The 17,351-nt window shown below is 36.1% G+C and overlaps 1 protein-coding gene across 4 annotated transcripts in view; it reads left to right on the top strand.

Annotated features, from left to right (window-relative positions):
- The window catches only part of LOC129270258 (zinc finger ZZ-type and EF-hand domain-containing protein 1-like), a 111,191-nt gene that overhangs the window by 29,429 nt on the left and 64,411 nt on the right, over positions 1-17,351 (top strand). For all 4 annotated transcript variants that reach the window (XM_064105443.1, XM_064105441.1, XM_064105442.1 and 1 more), the window contains exons 17-29: positions 74-129; positions 775-864; positions 1,447-1,509; positions 3,019-3,178; positions 5,132-5,233; positions 7,329-7,438; positions 8,824-8,950; positions 10,359-10,830; positions 11,198-11,268; positions 14,100-14,204; positions 14,807-15,044; positions 15,805-15,926; positions 17,036-17,158. In XM_064105443.1, the coding sequence (XP_063961513.1) occupies positions 74-129; positions 775-864; positions 1,447-1,509; positions 3,019-3,178; positions 5,132-5,233; positions 7,329-7,438; positions 8,824-8,950; positions 10,359-10,830; positions 11,198-11,268; positions 14,100-14,204; positions 14,807-15,044; positions 15,805-15,926; positions 17,036-17,158 (1,839 nt within the window). The remainder of the gene's footprint in view (positions 1-73; positions 130-774; positions 865-1,446; positions 1,510-3,018; positions 3,179-5,131; positions 5,234-7,328; positions 7,439-8,823; positions 8,951-10,358; positions 10,831-11,197; positions 11,269-14,099; positions 14,205-14,806; positions 15,045-15,804; positions 15,927-17,035; positions 17,159-17,351) is intronic.

Raw genomic sequence — 17,351 nt, 5'->3', positions numbered from 1 at the left:
TATTCTTAGTTAAACCTAACTTCAGAATATGGGCCTTAGAGTTTAAGAATATATGTTGTTTGAAATATTGCAGGTAGCTAAAGGAGCGACTGGACCAAAATGTGGTTTGATCTTCGTCTACAGTGATCAGTGAGTTGAGCAGATATATTTTTGCTTTAATACTGTTCTTTAAACGTAGGCCATATTTGTGTTATAAGAGAGCTTCCTTTGTATTTGAAGATTGAAAGAACAAGGAATCGAGTATGCCATCTGCCATTATTGTTTGTATTGCATGAATATATTTTACTCACCTTGTAATCCTTTCCCATTTTTATCCAACCTGTAAATGAACAAATGTGATGAGATGTCAATCATGGTCATTACTCTGTAATCAATGTTTATGAAAGTAATGCATTTCAAAGGGTGAATCGATGACACATGACTTAGTTATGCAATTCATAAATGAAAGTTGACCCCAACACCACTCACTTAAATTTTGTTTTTTTTGTCTAATGTTTAGTCCATCATTGGAGGACAGCGTAATGTGAGAAATTTGGGTAGAATGTATTGGTGAATATGCATGGACAGATTTTGACAAATATTTACTTATTAAGCATTACCATATTGTGTCAGAGCTCTGTATAAATGTATAAATTGAAAATAATCATATAAAAAGAAAACAAATCAAGGTATTGGTTTGTGTTGTACTGAATATCAGAAATACTAAACTAAGATCATTGTTGAATGCCATTGATAGTTTCCATCAATCCTATTATATTGATTTGATGTTTCCAGGAAGGGCTTTGATTTGAAGAGACATCAGGCAATATTTGAGAAGTACGATTCCTGGAATTCATCAGACTATAAGATCTTCCAAGGATTGAGGTTAGTAAAATATTTATAAAAACAAGAAAATTAGCATTATCATCATTTTTATTTGGGTGGATTGAACATCAGGTCATGGTGATTAAATTTGCTCTTCTCTTCCCTGGCCGCCAACTGATGCACAGAAACGACTGCTACCAATTATTGCATTTGTATATATGATTTTTCTATGTAATATTATGTAATGATATTGCATTTTTAAATTGAATGATATATGAATAATTCAATTTATTTGGTTTTCATTTATTAATTCAAAGATTAAGGATACATAAATAGTATATCAGAAAAGAAGGCCCCCCCTTATCAATCAGTTTATAAAATGCTTGGTAGTATTTTCCTTCCATTAGAATACAATTATTTTGTTTCACTACTCTGTATGCTTCATGAATACTGCTCTTTCTCCCTTTTCTTATATTGTATAAAATGCCTTCAGCATCTGGATTGCTTTGAAGAACATAACTCGATGGTAGCTTGGAGAAATTAGATCTATCCATGCCTAAACTATTCATGCTAACATATGTCCATGCATGAGCCATAAAACCAAACCAACAATCTTGATTTTTGTTTTCTCTTTGGTTGCAGGGCTGCCTCCATATGTGGTAAACCTGATAACCCAGTAGCTTACTTCAGCTTGGACAGTGACTGGTAAGAATTTAAAATGGTCTTCTATTATAGCTGCACAAGCAGACTGTTTCTTAGCTGGTGACCCATTGTGGTCATTTTTATTGCTTTAATCATGCAAAGTTATAATCCAGTCTTTGTTGATTGAAATTAATTTCAAGAAAGAATTTGAAAAAAAAATATGTCGGATTTGATTAGCCTTGTTGGAAATTTACTACCCCTCCCCCCGACAAAAATGGGGTAACCTGTTGTTCCAATAGACATGGGTAATTTGTGAACTGCCTTATGACATGCGTAATAGAATACTTGTATGCATTCTAATACGTTATACAAGTTGCCTAAGTGTTTTATGCTATGAAAAGATAAAAATATCAAGCAAACACCAAACTTTATTCATCTTCCATGAAATTTGACATTACACATATGCTTGAAAAAATGTGTTTATTAGAGGACATTAAATTAGAAGTTAAACATGACTTGACAAAGACTAGTGATCCTTGTCTCAAATGAAATACCCAAGATTTTCCATCTTACCTTTTATTAACAAATCTTGGCCAATAACAAATTTGCATTTAAAGGCTTGTTAACAAATTGAAATTTCAATTTCAGCTATGTTGAATACAGACAATCTGATTAACCCTAATAAGACTGGGGAGGGGGCTGATTCGGCCCCTCCGCTCAACATTTTTTGCGATAAATCTGCCCCGCAAATTTTTTTGAATGCGTCGCTCACTAACTTTTTACTATTAAGTCTCACGCAACTTTTGAGACCAAAATGGCAACCCCCCAGGTACACGGTTTCCGAAATTACGCAACATTTCGTAAGTGCATGCAGACCCAAAATTGCTCTAAAACGTGAATTTGTGTACAAATCCAATGCAAATAGTGTTTTTATCCAAAATTCATAAATATATCATTATTTTTTATTTTGCTGATTAAAATCAATTCATTTCATCTTGTTTATGGTCAAAATAAAGTCCCCGACAATAAAAGTCGAAAAACAGAACTACATAAGAAATTTAGAAAACAATGAAGTAAATAAATAGTCAAACACAAAAATTCGACTTTTAGGGGTATTATTTAGTTAATTAGAGCAAACTTTTGGTTTTACGCATAAATTAGCATATTTAATAGCAATGAGATTTTTCGTAGAATATGATCTTATACATGTAGTTATGTAGATTATGCCATAGGTAAAGCGCGTGCCAATCTTCGTCGCGATCGACGGCTGAGATCATAAGGTGCCCCCCAGTCTTCTTAGGCGTCGAAATAGCCCAGTCTACAAAGATCACCAGTCTCGTGTAAGGTCACGTCTAACTTATGACAGCTTCATTAATCACCAACCAAGTTGAAAGCAACATAGTATAGACCGTAGAAGAACTTGGTTGAGAATAACATTAAATCCGATCTGTCCATACTAAATATTGATTAGACATGGCACCTAATATTCAAACATGTTTGTAAAAATCTTGGGTAGAAAAAAAATATGACTGCATCTTAAAATCTTTATTGCATACACTCGTTTGTTTACAGGGATGAAGTGGAGGTGCCGCTTGACCAGTGCTTTGTAGGTCAGTATGCACTCATCAAGTTCCTTGGTCCGAGAAGTGACACGGCCACCAGACTGGGCATTGTCGGTGTCCAGTTCTATGGCTTTTCCCGCACTTCGTCTGTCCTTGACAACATAGACATTGTGAGTATGGAGTTTTGGGGGCTACTTTTCACAACTTATTGGTTAAGGCCCGTATTCTGAAATCGGGTTTAACTTAAACTCAGGTTTAAAGTTGTGGTTTAAGAATGGGAAGCCAAAGTGACAAAATTTTTATTAAGTTATATGTTTCTTATGTTTACTTTGCTCTTTTCTGATTCATCGATGGTGAAGACAATCATCTATTTATACTTCCTAGACAATTATGAATGATTTGAGAGCCAAATGAGCTGAAATATGATACCTCTATTGTTAGTGATTTATGTAACAATTGGCTATCCATACTTAAACCACAACTTTAAACCTGAGTTTAAGTTAAACCCGAACTTCAGAATACGGGCCTAAATCTGTAATATTAGTGAAGCTTTTTCATTGCAGTGAATAAGAATTTCCCAGGGCTCTTTTGAGAATTTCAGGGACAAAATCAGCCCGGCCAAGGTGTAATACTTTCCCTGAAGTAAACATGTTTAATTTTGCAGAATATCTATTAAACATCTTAAATTTAAATCTTTGATATATGAATACTTATGGTCTTTGTTAAAATGTGTTATGTATGCATTTGTTTATAATATGAATGTATTACAGACTATATTTAGTAGATTCTCAATATGTAAAGGATTGTTCATTTTTACCTACAAGGTAAGACACATATGTTTTCATCTGCCTAAAATACAAGGGGCCAGACTTGACTAGCATTTTATTTTCTGGTTCCTATTATCCTTGCTTTCTGTGTATTTATAACTAAACTTTGTAAACTTGTGAAATAGTTGTTATTATTATTTCATTGGATATTAAATTCATTCATTCAGTCAGTCCGTCAGTCAGTTAGTCATAAGTAATGACTTGAATTCACAAAGGTGGTTATGAATCCCTGATTTTGAACCATTATTTATGGAGAAGTCATGCATTATTTATGCATAATGCACAGAGACATTAGTGTAAATGTGTAGAATATTCTTTACCAGGCAATGACATAAATGTTGACTGTGTGCAGTCAGTGAATCCATCTGGGCCCTGTCTTACAAAGAGTAAAATTGATCCGATCAATCTGAACTATGGAAAGCCAGCGATGTCAACATCTAAAGTTTCATGTTTGTTCAAAATATTTTTGAAAAATGATGTTTAGTTATAAATTCATTGTTTTCTTGACAATTTAGTGTGTTCGCCTTTGTCAACAGAAGACATTTTGCAAATTTCCTGTTGAATAAATAATGACATTGCTCCAGGAGCCCGTTGCAGAAAGAGTTGCGTTTAAACGCAAGTCAAAAAATCAATCGCAAGTCAAAAAATCAATCGCAAGTCCAAAATGGGCGCTGTTGATTGGTTAAAATTGAAATTGCGCATGATTTTTAGAGTTGCGTTTGATTGCAACTCTTTCTGCAACAGGCCCCTGGATTTCCATAGAGTTGCATTTGATTGGATCAATCGTAACTCTTTGTAAGACTGGGCCCAGGTTATTTGAGAAACCATCTCAAAACAATGACCAGTCAATAAATGTAGACATTAGAACCATTCATTGAAAATTGCTAACTAAAATAAATTATTGGTCATGTGATGTGTAATACTAAAACTAGTCTCATGATATATTTCAGTAAATTATTTGGTTAGGATGCATACATCCATTTTATTAAAACTTTATGCAACAGGCTCTGGGGAGTGTTTCACAAAGATTTAAGTATGACTTAGAGTTGCACTTAAATGCCGACGTGCACATGATACACAACACGTAATCTTATTGATCAATACACAGTAGCGCACGTCCTCTTGGCATGGTCTGACCAATGCGGTCATGCCTTTCCCAATTAGGCAATGAAATGTGACTTTGAGTCATATTTAAATCTTTGTGAATCACCCTCCAGGAGTAAAATAACCCTTATTTGTTAATGGAAAAAAAATGGATTCAACTACCAACTTGATTGATTTTGATTATCTTTGTAGTCAAACGTTGCTCCTCTTCCATATGATGTTGATGCACCTATCAATACAATGGTTCTCTTCACACAAGTCATGAGCTTCATTGTACGCATCTGTCAAGATCTGGTGAGTTTAATGAAAATAAAGGGTCTGCAATGATAGAAAAATGAAAAGAAAAAGTCCCATTTGTCTGACTTACATGAAATGGATCATGTGAGAGGTTATCTCATAGTCCACTCATATTTCCTGGTGATTTTTCAATAAATCCAACATCACTTTTGATGTATAACTACAAGTACATGTACATTTTGCGGTGCCATGACATTTGCTTCGGCGACAACCGCTCTGCTGTAAATTCCACTCATTAATGGAAAGACCAACTTCAACCCTAGATTTTACACTATAGTTTATCCTAATCCTAACCCCAAACCTGACAAAATCCTATTGCAACCTTAACCCTACATCTTAGAAAAAATAGAAGTCCGGAACAAATGTTGCCGGAGCAAAGGCTATGTCACCCATTTTGCATATATTTTTATACAGTGCGTCCCATAAAAATGTAAACCCGTTTTCGGAGAGAGATTTCACAATTATAAGCCAGTTCACGGTTAGCTCATGATCAACTTTTCTCAAATGACCTTTGTGATTTTTCATTAGGATAAGCACTATCATTTTTAAATGTAGATGTTGCGTAAGCTTTACCGGTAGAGTATTCAAATTCTAAGAACAAAAGGCATTGTATAGACCAGGTGACTAGAATAGTACATCAGGGATAAAGTTTGGAAATCTGTTTTATTGTCTGCCTTTGGCACATTTGACTATTGTTTAGGCTACTGTCAAATACCAGTGATTATGAAGGCTCTATTTATTACTCTTCAGCTTGGATGTGATAAATATTTTGAAAGGAATACATGAATAATCATCAAATCACAAATGCCTATGTCAGTGAATTTGAAAGCCACCTTCATGGTTGTCTCCAATGACCTTTTTCTGCTCGTGCGCAGTTTACAACCGTGAACAGGCTTATTATTTACTATAAAAATAATAAATATAGAATTTGTATAGCGCACGTATCCACCTTGCTAGGTGCTCAAGGCGCTCCTATATTACCCCGGCTAAGCTAGTCTACCTATTCTGGTTCGCACAGCTTTTTGAGGAATTACTTTCTGCCGGTACCCATTTACCTCACCTGGGTCGAGTGCAGCACAGTGGATAAATTTCTTGCTGAAGGAAAACACGCCATGGCTGGGATTCAAACCCACGACCCTCTGTTTGAAAGGCGAGAGTCAGAACCACTAGACCACGGCGCGCCCTATAAGTTTGATACTCATGGCAAGAGTGGAATCTCATCTCTCATTTGAAACCAACAGCTTTGCAAATCATTCACGCATGGCAGATTACAAACAATAAATATTGAGGCATATCGGAAACAATTTGCTCAGAAACTTACGTGTGAATCTGAATCACTCTCATTTCAGGGATCAGTGAGAGAAACTTAACAAAGCATACAAAAGAAATGCTAATGAGCCAATCGTCGAAAATGCACTGTTGTCATATCACAAACCAATCTTATCCAATTTTTCTGCGCAACCTGGTTTTGACATTAAAATTTTAAACTCGTCTTGCTCATTAATGCGTGAAGTGTTCGTCTCATATTAGGTATCAAACTAAAGAGGAATAATTGAATTATAGGATTATGTCAATGAAATGTCATAATTCATTTGCCTTTGGATTAGAAAGACATGGGAATCCCGATTCCTTTTTTCTGGGATGCACTGTATATGAATATGTCATTGCTTCTGCGCTGCGCAAGATGCTTTATACAAAACCACCTTTCAACCAAGGCCCTCCAAAATATTGTGTCTGTTTGTTTTGTTATATTTATTTATTTCACTATGTAAATTGATAGTCACATTGGCAACAATATAGTGTTACATTTGTAGATTAGAATACATAGTAGGAACTAAGCATAAACAAAATAGGTTTTAAGTGCAGAGTCCCTCAAATAACATTGTAGATAAGAAATTCTTTTTGGGGGGGACTATTACCAAAAGAGTAGCATTTAACTGCAAATGAATGAATCAAATACAAATCCCAAATGGGCAGTTCTGATGAATGGGTAAAATCAAGATGCGTTTGATTATTGGATTGAAAGCACGAACAGACCAGCCCATATCAGTCAGTTGAGCAACTAATCATGAGATTCTTGGTATTATTTCAGGAGGTAATGAAGAAGAGAAAGGAAGGGACTCTCACACGAATACCTGTACCAGACATGCAACACCTAACTCTAAACATCATCAGTCAACTCTACAATGCTATTCCACAAGAGTGAGTATGCTCTTGACTAGTCTTACCCCTTAACCCATTTCCTTCTGAACGAGGCAGTCCCTGAACAAAACCTATAGGATTTACGTAATACAGTAGCCAACGGGTTAACTTACAGTACTCAGTGTCAAGCTAGAATGCATGAATTATCTTTATGTTTTGAATATGTTCTTGTTTGTAAATTCATGTGATATGATACAGTGTGTACCATACTTGTTTGTTTCAAGGGTCACTTTGTTAGTACTGAATAATGATCCAGTGATGTAGATTATAACATTCTTATTAAAGAAATACATTCATTATAATGTGCTCAAATATTATCATTAGTTTACCTTGGTCATTGGATTGTTTAGTCTTACCACTCTCCACTCCCTTGGGTGTATTCCAGCCAAGTACTTTGTGATTTGCTTACACTTTTGGGCGAATTTATCATGTACTTGTGTTTACTTGATGTAATGAGAGATTTGTTAGACCAGCCAACCCAAAACCAACAATAAGTTGCCTGGGAAATGGAAAAATAGTGAGATCGTCTTCAAAAAGCAAAAAATGAAAATTCTAGCCTATTTGAGGGAATATTTCTTCTTCTTCATACTGTCAAAATTTCAAGTTGTACAGTTGTTTATAGAAAACAAAATACAAGAACTTCTTTGACTTACTGCTTGGATGTTTCATTGAATTTGCACAGAGTGCACTCCCATGCTTGAGTGAACCCTGAACTTCAAACATTGTTTTCTCCCTTTTCTAGAAAGCTGTTGCTTAGTTTCTTCTACATTCAATCAAGTACTTTTGTAGGCTATTGTTGTTCAATTTCAACAAGTTATATATCATTTTAAAGCTTAGGATGTGCTTTTTCAAATTCTATAAATATCTAAAAATTCATTTTGGGCGACTTATTGTTGGTTTAGGGGTGGCTAGTCACATTTAGAAATAGGTTTTAGAGATAAATATTTAGATTTTTTTTTGCAGTGATAACTGATGTATTTGTATTTATTTTAGAATAGGATATTTTGTAAGATGAGCCTCAATGTTAGAGTGTGTTTTCATAATAATAATGATAATAATAATAACGGTTTATTTATCCAGGGTAGCCACTTCAGGTCCGAAAAATGTTATCCCAGCGGGCCCTGTTATTATTACCCGGCTAAGCTTGGCTACCTATTCAGGTGCACACAGCTTTTTTAGGAATTTCTTCCTGCCGGTACCCATTTACCTCACCTGGGTCGAGTGCAGCACACTGGATGAATTCCTTGCTGAAGGAAATTACGCCATGGCTGGGATTTGAACCCACGACCCTCTGTTTCAAAGTCTGGAGACTAATCCACTGGGCCACGACGCTCCACTTGTCATAGTGAAATAACAAATATTATTTTGGAAATTTATATTTGCAGTGATAATCGATGGGTGTATGCCAGGATACTGTGCTTAAACCTGCTTCATATTAGTATACCAAACCTAGCCAAGCTTAGGGAGAAGGAAACGGCCAAGGCTAGAATACTTTCAAATCTTCAACTTCAGGTATGTCAATACGCCGTAACTCAATACTTGGGCCTGTATCTATAACAAGTTTATTATTAGCCAATCACATGGAATGATTTCAGTAGCTTTAAACTGTTATTGCCTTTTTGTTATTACAAACGTTTTTATGAAATGGGCCTAGAAACCAGGGGTGGTATTCTGGAACACTTTCATAACTTTTGTCATGAATTTTGTAATTTCTCTCCGAGATGTGATACCGCTATGATTGTTACAAATCGGTATTCTGAACATTGTCTTTTCCCTGTCATATCTCTCTAAGTTCCTACCCATCTCTTTGGAAGTAAACCAATCAAAATTAACGTTAGTTCCCAGTGGGAGCCCTTTCAGCCAATAGGAAGGCCCCATGGCAGGTAGGGCGTATCCCCAATTCTGTTGCTGGCATCGCGCAACTCCTCGTATATTGATGCGCTTAATTACAAAGAGAGACAGGGAGCTGTGAAGGATTTTAGAGAAGTAGAAAAAGAAGGAAAACAGATAAAAAAAGGAGGAATTAATATGTAGGGCCTAACTAATTGTAGCATGAAAATATAATATTGAAAATTGTCATGGATGATGAGTGAAACTAATAACACGATCTAATCTAGGTAATATCATTATATGCTTGACATTCAGTCGGCAGGGTATCGGGATATTTGGTACTAAAAGATATGACAAAATTTATGACTGCTACCCCCCTGTCATAACTTTTGCTTGTATTAAAGGATTACGCGCATTTAAAGCTGTGTAATTTTGTGCGCGCTAAAGAGAAGAGACAAAATTTATGACAATTTTTGTGACAAAAGTTATGACCTCCACCAGAATACCGATTTTGTCATATCTCTGAGAAAAGATAAAATATGGAGAAAAGACAATGTTCAGAATACTGCCCAGGGTTCTGTTTAAAAAACACTTGTTATTATAACAAATGCTCAATTTCTATAACAAGTTTACCAATAACCAATCAAATGGAATGATTTCAGTAGCTTTAAACTGTTATTGCCAATTCGTTTAACTAGTTTTATGAAACAGGCCAGAGGAGCCTGATTGGTCAATCATGGCTGTGTGTGATTCCTTTATTTTGATCGATACTGGTGGTGTTGTGAGTTTAAAGAAAAACCCCAAACTTTCCGTCTTGTGTGGATGTTGAGACGGAGCTCGGCAACATTCTTCTTGTCATTATTGTCATTGTTTAATGGGGGATTGTGTCATTGTCTTTGCCATCAGTTATCATCTTCGCTATTATCATTAACTGTTGTATTTTGTGTTAGGAGTAGCAATCAAAAATTGAAAAATTGTTCTTAATAGTGAAAAGATTACATGACATGCAGCAGACCCTGACTGCATTTTACCATTCACTAAACCCTTCAATAGAGAATGGAAAGAATAAAGAATCTTTTTTTCTTTACAGGATCATCCAAAGCTTGGAGAATTACATCTTCATGGTTCCCAGACGCAAGAGACTCAATCTGACACCCAACCACCAACAGACACCCAGACATCACAAGATACACCTACCCAGGAAATGCTCGCAAATGTACCATCTCAGGGAGAACCCTCAAGGGGTGAACAGCGAGGGGACGCCGCAGAAGGTCAGCAGACGGCACCAGTCCAGGAGTCGCAGAACACACAGCATCAAGAATCAAATAGTGGCCAGACTCTGGAAACCATACCCAGTTCCTCTACGCCTCCACCGATGGCCATACCGGGCACGTCCAGCCCAATGTTGGATTCCAAGGAATTGGATACGAGCCTGGACCAGCGACAAGCGAGGGAGCTGTTTAATCATCTGTGTCAGCTAGTGAGCTTTGATGGAGGAGATGGGTCGCAGGATGATCCTAGGATGCTGTTGAAGGCAGCTGCTGAGGGATGTATTCTAGATGGTAAGTAATTCCTGTCCTAGGTTTCTCTTCAGTATTGATCAACTGCTTTTATATTGTGTTCTTATTTACTCTCTTTTATTGACATATATTGAGGTTTTCATCAATTATCACTTACCTTAACTGGTCATTGAAAAGTAAATACAAAACTTCAACAAAGACATCCAAAATGCTTAACGAGTTTTTTACCTCACTTTTGAATGACTGACCAAATTTATTGAAGCAGAAATAATTTAATCTGCTACACATATTTATACAGCATTTGACTGCAGTCTATGTGTCCATGCTGACATTCTATATAGATTATAAGTGAAAATTCATCTCTGACAGTAAATGCCTCATGATAATCTCTGATCTTTCTTCGTTGTAGGTGCCGCTGTGTTTTTCCCAGGGAAAGAAGCAAGGAGGGAGGAACTCTTCAATATGATGAATTCAATGGTGGTATGTTGCACGTTCTTTACTATCAAACTGTTAGCAGCCACCTGTCTGATTCCCATACAAGCAGATTGTGTGTATAAGAACCTGTCTGTAGCAGTTATGCATGTATGTCAATGAAGGCCACATATCGTGTTTGCCATTGATGGTTGCTAGAGACTGTATTAAAAATTATTTCCAGTGCCCATCATTATTCACTCTCTCAAGGAAAAATGAGACATGTTGAAAAGAGAATGTTAATTATCAAACTACAAACAATAATGATAATGACTAGATTTTAATTCGTCTTGTGGACGAATTAGGTGGTCTGTCCTTATTCTTGCCATCATGATCACTATCACCATGTTCATGCAGATCAATATGATCATCGTGATGACAACTTAATGTTCATTATGGATAGAATACTTGTGAAAGATGGGAGATGATAAAGCAATGTGAAAAAGGTCTCTTTAATATATAACAATACATGTGATATGAAAAAAAGTAATTATAATCTGTTTTATCTTGCTAAATTTTAACTTTTATACCTTTGAATTGTCATAAACGATCATGTACGAGGTGGTAAAAAGAAAAAAAAATCATCTTGTCCACCCCAGGACTCGAACCTGGGACCCCAAAGACGCTAGTGTGCGTTATCCATTCAGCCACGATATTCCCCATAAAGAATACACGTTCCCATAGAGATTACACGTAAGCAAATTTGAGAATTACAAATCCAATTTTGCAAGCAAAAAACGGGCATGATCTCGGCATCTGATAAAAAAATGGAGGGGACATTACGAAAGCTTAGATTCTCAGCTACAACATACTAAAATCTCAGGGAAAACTGACTAGAAAAAGTGGAGAGATGGCTCACAAAATAGAGGAATGTAGAATATAGTTTTGAGAAAAAGTCATGTCCCATAGAGATTAAAAATGAAATGCCTTTATTATTTGCAATTTTTAAGGATGATCCGCTTCTTAAAATGAAAAATAAAGGCAATAATTCAGAAAGAGCAAGACCTAAGCTACAACATATCCAAAATTGGGTGAAAATTGACCAATATTAAAGGAGTTAGAGCCAAATTTGCATAAATTTGATGACGTCATTTTGGAAAAAATGAAATTTTCAGTTTAGGCGCGATTTTGATGACGTCATGATCAAATTGAGGGACAATGGTGACATGAAATCAAATTAACAACTCATACTCTATCGATATATGAAAAAAAAATTGGGGGCCAACGGACTATTTAAAGAGCTACAGTGAATTTTTAATAGGCGTGTTTTTGCCCATATATGGCCTATAGTGAGAGCTCGCGCGCACACGTGCTGCAAACTTTAACGGGTGTTAATTTCGTTATTAATGGTTGTAGAAGGTTGATCAAGGTATCAAATTGCTCAGAATTATATTATCTATGCAATGATATAAAAAAAAAACGGTGTTTCTGTGTTGCGTTAAGGCGTTAAGCGCGGAAACGCGCGCGCATATGTGTGCGCGCGCAAATTTTTGAAATGCTTAAAATGACCTGAAACGTACCCAAAAAATTTTAAAGGCCATTTTGAGAATTTTTTTTAGCTTTGACGCGTGCGTATGCGCGCGTCATGACCTTTACATGACCTTTGATGATCTTGACACTTGACCTTTGACCTAAAGTTTATTTGATGTAAATATGATTGATTATTGATGATCCGTTATGTTGATTTGATCAAATTAAGAATTTTACAAAATGGTGCGTAGATGACGTCATCATGACCAGATGACCTTGAAAAGCTTAGTATTCCCTCTCTATGATAGACTATATATGACAAAAAATTCAGCAAAATTGATCCAGCCGATTCGGAGAAAAGTTGGCCACAAACATAGGTGGGAAAAATAAATAAACAAAGAAAGAAATAAAGAAAGAAAATTCTGACGAAATTAAGAGGTGATCTGTCATAGACAGACCACCTAATAATAATCCGCTTTACAGATATATTCGTAGGTGAGGCGCACACAGTACTGGACAAGCTACAACGACTTTCACATCCTACCGGGTACCCATTTAGCACCTGGGTCGAGAGTGGCACAGTGTAGATTAACGCCTTGCCAAAGGATGCCAGACCGCGGTGGGATTCAAACACACGACCCTCTGACAAATAAGAAATAAAGACTCTGACTGTAGGCTGGCTATTCTCTTCATGTGAATAAAATATATCCAGATTTGTGATGTGTCCAATCTGAAATTTGTAATGCCTCTGGTAGAAATAATAGAAATGGATGATTTCAAAGATGAAATGATATATTTATCATTCATTTATTTTTTTCATTTTATATCTTTACAAAGCAATAAACAAATTTACATATAAAACACCAAATGATTGACACAAAAAATGGCATTGAACGCCAACCAATTCATGATGCCTGTCAAAACGATAGTTACATGTATGTACATACCTTGACTTTAGATGGTTAGAGCTCACCACTTCAACTACGGTAGTCTACACAACACCTTATCAATATTTCACTTTCAAGCAAATCATGGAATCTGAAGTGTTGCAACGACATCAGAAGTGCCAAAGTTTAGGAGATGTTGCGCTAACTTTCAAATTTGTTGATAACCATGTCCATATGATTCAAATCAGCAAGTAGAAACCCCCTTGGCTTGCGTTGGATCGTAAACCATAAGATTTCTTTTAATTTCAATCTTGAAAGTAATTTAAAGAATGCCAGCTTTGCGTGCAGCTACACAGGCATAATGACGAGATCCATGAAAGTTAAAAGCATTGAAGAGAAGTCGTAGTTATAAAAAAGCAACATTGTTAAATGACAAAATGGTAATTTATCAACATATTTTTTAAATTTGTTATCTGTGTATAGACTGGGGAAGATACAGCTGTTGGTCTTGTGTTCCAGTCGCTCTGTCGTTTCTTCAGTACTGTAGATCCAAGTGGATTGCTAGAACTTCCTTCAAGTTCTCAAGAGGTGAGCTTATGAATATCCATTGATATGATTATTTGTTATTTGAACAATATTAGGGTTCTGAGTTAGTTTACATCAACTGAAATGGAACACTTTTCTACATGTTAAAAGATGGAAGTTGCTGCTACCCTGTGTTGTGTTCAATGATCTGGCGCTGCACTGTGGCAGCCGGGCCCACAATCAATTGGACAAAATTAATTTTTTTAAGCATTTCTTAATTTTCAGATGTCTATTTCAAACAATAAGAATTTTTTCATAATAATGATAATGACAATAGTAACATAGGATATTTCTATAACACACATATCCACTTTGTTAGGTGCTCAATGCGCTCCTATATTACCCTGGCTAAGCTAGTCTACCGATTCGGGTGCTCACAGCTTTATGAGGAATTACTTCCTGCCGGTACCCATTTACCTCACCTGGGTTGAGTGCAGCACATTGTAAATTAATTTCTTGCTGAAGAAAATTACACCGTGGCAGGGGTTCCAACCCACGACCCTCAGTTTCAAAGTCTGAAGACTAATCCATCGGGCCACAACGCTCCACGATTAGATGATTTAAATCGATTTCAGCTCATTTTATAAATCTGTCTTTCTCCCTAGGAATTCAACCAAGGTTCGGTTTTGATGGTGTTTGATACCCTCCTGTCAGCGTCCTATAAAGAGTTTGTTGAGCTGATAGAGGATGGGGAGGAGGCATCACCCCCTTCAGCACCCTCCCATGTATGCAGCCTGCTGTGTGCCCTTCAGACCAGTCTGCTAGGTTGGGCAAAGCACTGCCTTACTGACTCAAAGGGAGATAGCAAGCTCAAGAAGACCGCTGGGGACGTTATCAGAGATTGTAAGTACCGGTAGTTGTGAGAAGAAGAAGATTGGTATTCATAACAAGGCAATCGGGTTTGCAAGGGTGTGGATGTACAGTGGGCTGAGTGGTTTAAAGGACACTGCACACCTTACAATTGGTCTGCGACCTGATTTTGGAATAAAATATAATAGAATTTGATTTTTATATTGAGACATGGAATATCTTACTGTGTAATGTTCTTAATCATCGTACCTTTGTTCAAATCTGTGACAACGCTGTCATCTGTATTAAAATAAAAGCGAATTTAATATCTAGTTGTAATGACGTCATAGCAATTGTACGATCGATTATGATTTGAAACTAATTTGGCCTTTGCTCCAAAATAAAGGTTTGCAATCATCCAAAATTGTTGTATTAGCATTCTTTCAGTTAATTTGAACCTCAAATAAAAAGAAACTTTTCATTTACATTTTTAGAAAATGAGCAAAATGCGATTTGTTCCAAAATCGGATGGTGGACCAGTCGAAAGGTGTGAGGTGGTCTTAAGACATCTGACATGAAAGTCCCGTGTTCAAATCCCAGCATGGTACTCATGCCCTTTGCAAGACATATTATCTGCATCTTTGTTATGATTTAATTGTGATATTGAAGAAAACTGTATTTGTAACCACTATTGATTATATTTTTACATTTCTTTTGAAAATAAATTAAAATGAACCCATTATAAATGAAGAATTATTCGTATGAATGACATTGTATTAAATGAATATTAATTTTCATTTGTTTGTTGTTTTAGATTGTGGAATGCAGTGTTCTTGGACTCGGAATGCACTCTGTTTGCTTCAAGGCCAGAAAGGAATCAATAACAGATTCAATGATCTCATCCACACCTTCATTCCTACTGCATTCAGGCAAATGGTAAGAGAAATCAATTCATTAGGTCGTATTCTGCTCTCGGCTTTGATTTAAACTCTGGGCTAAACTCATGGTGTAACTATGGATAGCCAATTGTAACAGGTACATGTATCACCAAACGTACAAGTTCAATTAGTCTGCTGATTCAACCCTCAAATCATTCATAACTGACGGGAATCATTTCTGAAATAATTCTCTTCATCATTGAAACATGAGGGAAGAGTCAATTAAAGATTGGAAACATATAACGTTAATGCGATTTAGACCTAGAGTCTAACATAGAGTTAGACCATAACCTAAGTAAAAGTGGATTTTGGAATACAGGCCATTATGTTCCAGCTTGATGATTACACTCTCAAAAGTCTGAATAACTTGTTCTCAGTGGCCTGTATTATGAGGTCCTGTTTAACTTTAGATAAGACATGGTCTAACTCTGTGCTGAAATTATAAGTAGCCGAAAATACCATGTGAGCACCGGAATCATTGCTTGTGCATGTACATGTATTTCCACCTATAACACCTGTAATTTAAAGTAAAGTGGAGCGTTCTGGCCCAGTGGATTAGTCTCCGGACTCTGAAACAGAGGGTCGTGGGTTCAAATCCGAGCCATGGTGTAGTTTCCTTCAGCAAGAAGTTTAGCCACATTGTGCTGCACTAAACTCAGGTGAGGTGAATGGGTACCTGGCAGGAATTTATTCCTTGAAATGCATTGAGCGCTGGAAGGCTGCTCGAGCTACAGCCGGGGTAATATCCAAGTCCTTTGGAAGTGTATAGAGACGTTATTCATAATATGTTATGCAAGAACTGTCTATTATTATCATATTATTATTGTTAATTTCTATACTAATGATGCACATTACTCAAATGAGGTGTAAAACATTTCCAATGAGGTGTAAAAGATCTCCCTTGATTTATTTAAAAATTAAAGATTGTCAGTTCTGTATAGTTATGCATGTTCTGTTAGAATGACTTTCTAATCAAGTTATTACAATGTTTTGACTACATTGCATAGTGTTACAATATCTTTAGACACTATGCTCTATTAATGATTGTGCAATATCATAAATGTTTGGTTACAGTCTGTTGATGCTGGTATGTACTTTCTTGGTCAGGTTCTGTGTGTTACATTGTTGAGTGAAATGGACCTGCCTTACCTACACCTAGCTCAGAGGCTGCTCAGCGTAGCTGTGGAGATTAGACAACTAGAAACAAAACTTAACATCCACTTCCCAAAGGTAATAAAAGTAGTTTTGATATTCTGTCCAAGTATCTAATTAAAGGTCAAATCCACCACAGAAAAATGTTAATTTGAATAAATAGAGAAAAATTTAACTAGCATAATGCTGAAAATTTCATCAAAATCGCATGTAAAATAAGAAAGTTATGACATTTTAAGGTTTCGCTTAATTTTCACAAAACAGTTAAATG

Source organism: Lytechinus pictus, chromosome 10 (assembly GCF_037042905.1).
Source record: "Lytechinus pictus isolate F3 Inbred chromosome 10, Lp3.0, whole genome shotgun sequence".
In the NCBI taxonomy this organism is placed as follows: domain Eukaryota; kingdom Metazoa; phylum Echinodermata; class Echinoidea; order Temnopleuroida; family Toxopneustidae; genus Lytechinus; species Lytechinus pictus.
The sequence above is the reverse complement of the archived record's forward strand: the minus strand, read 5'-3'. Positions and strand labels throughout refer to the sequence as shown.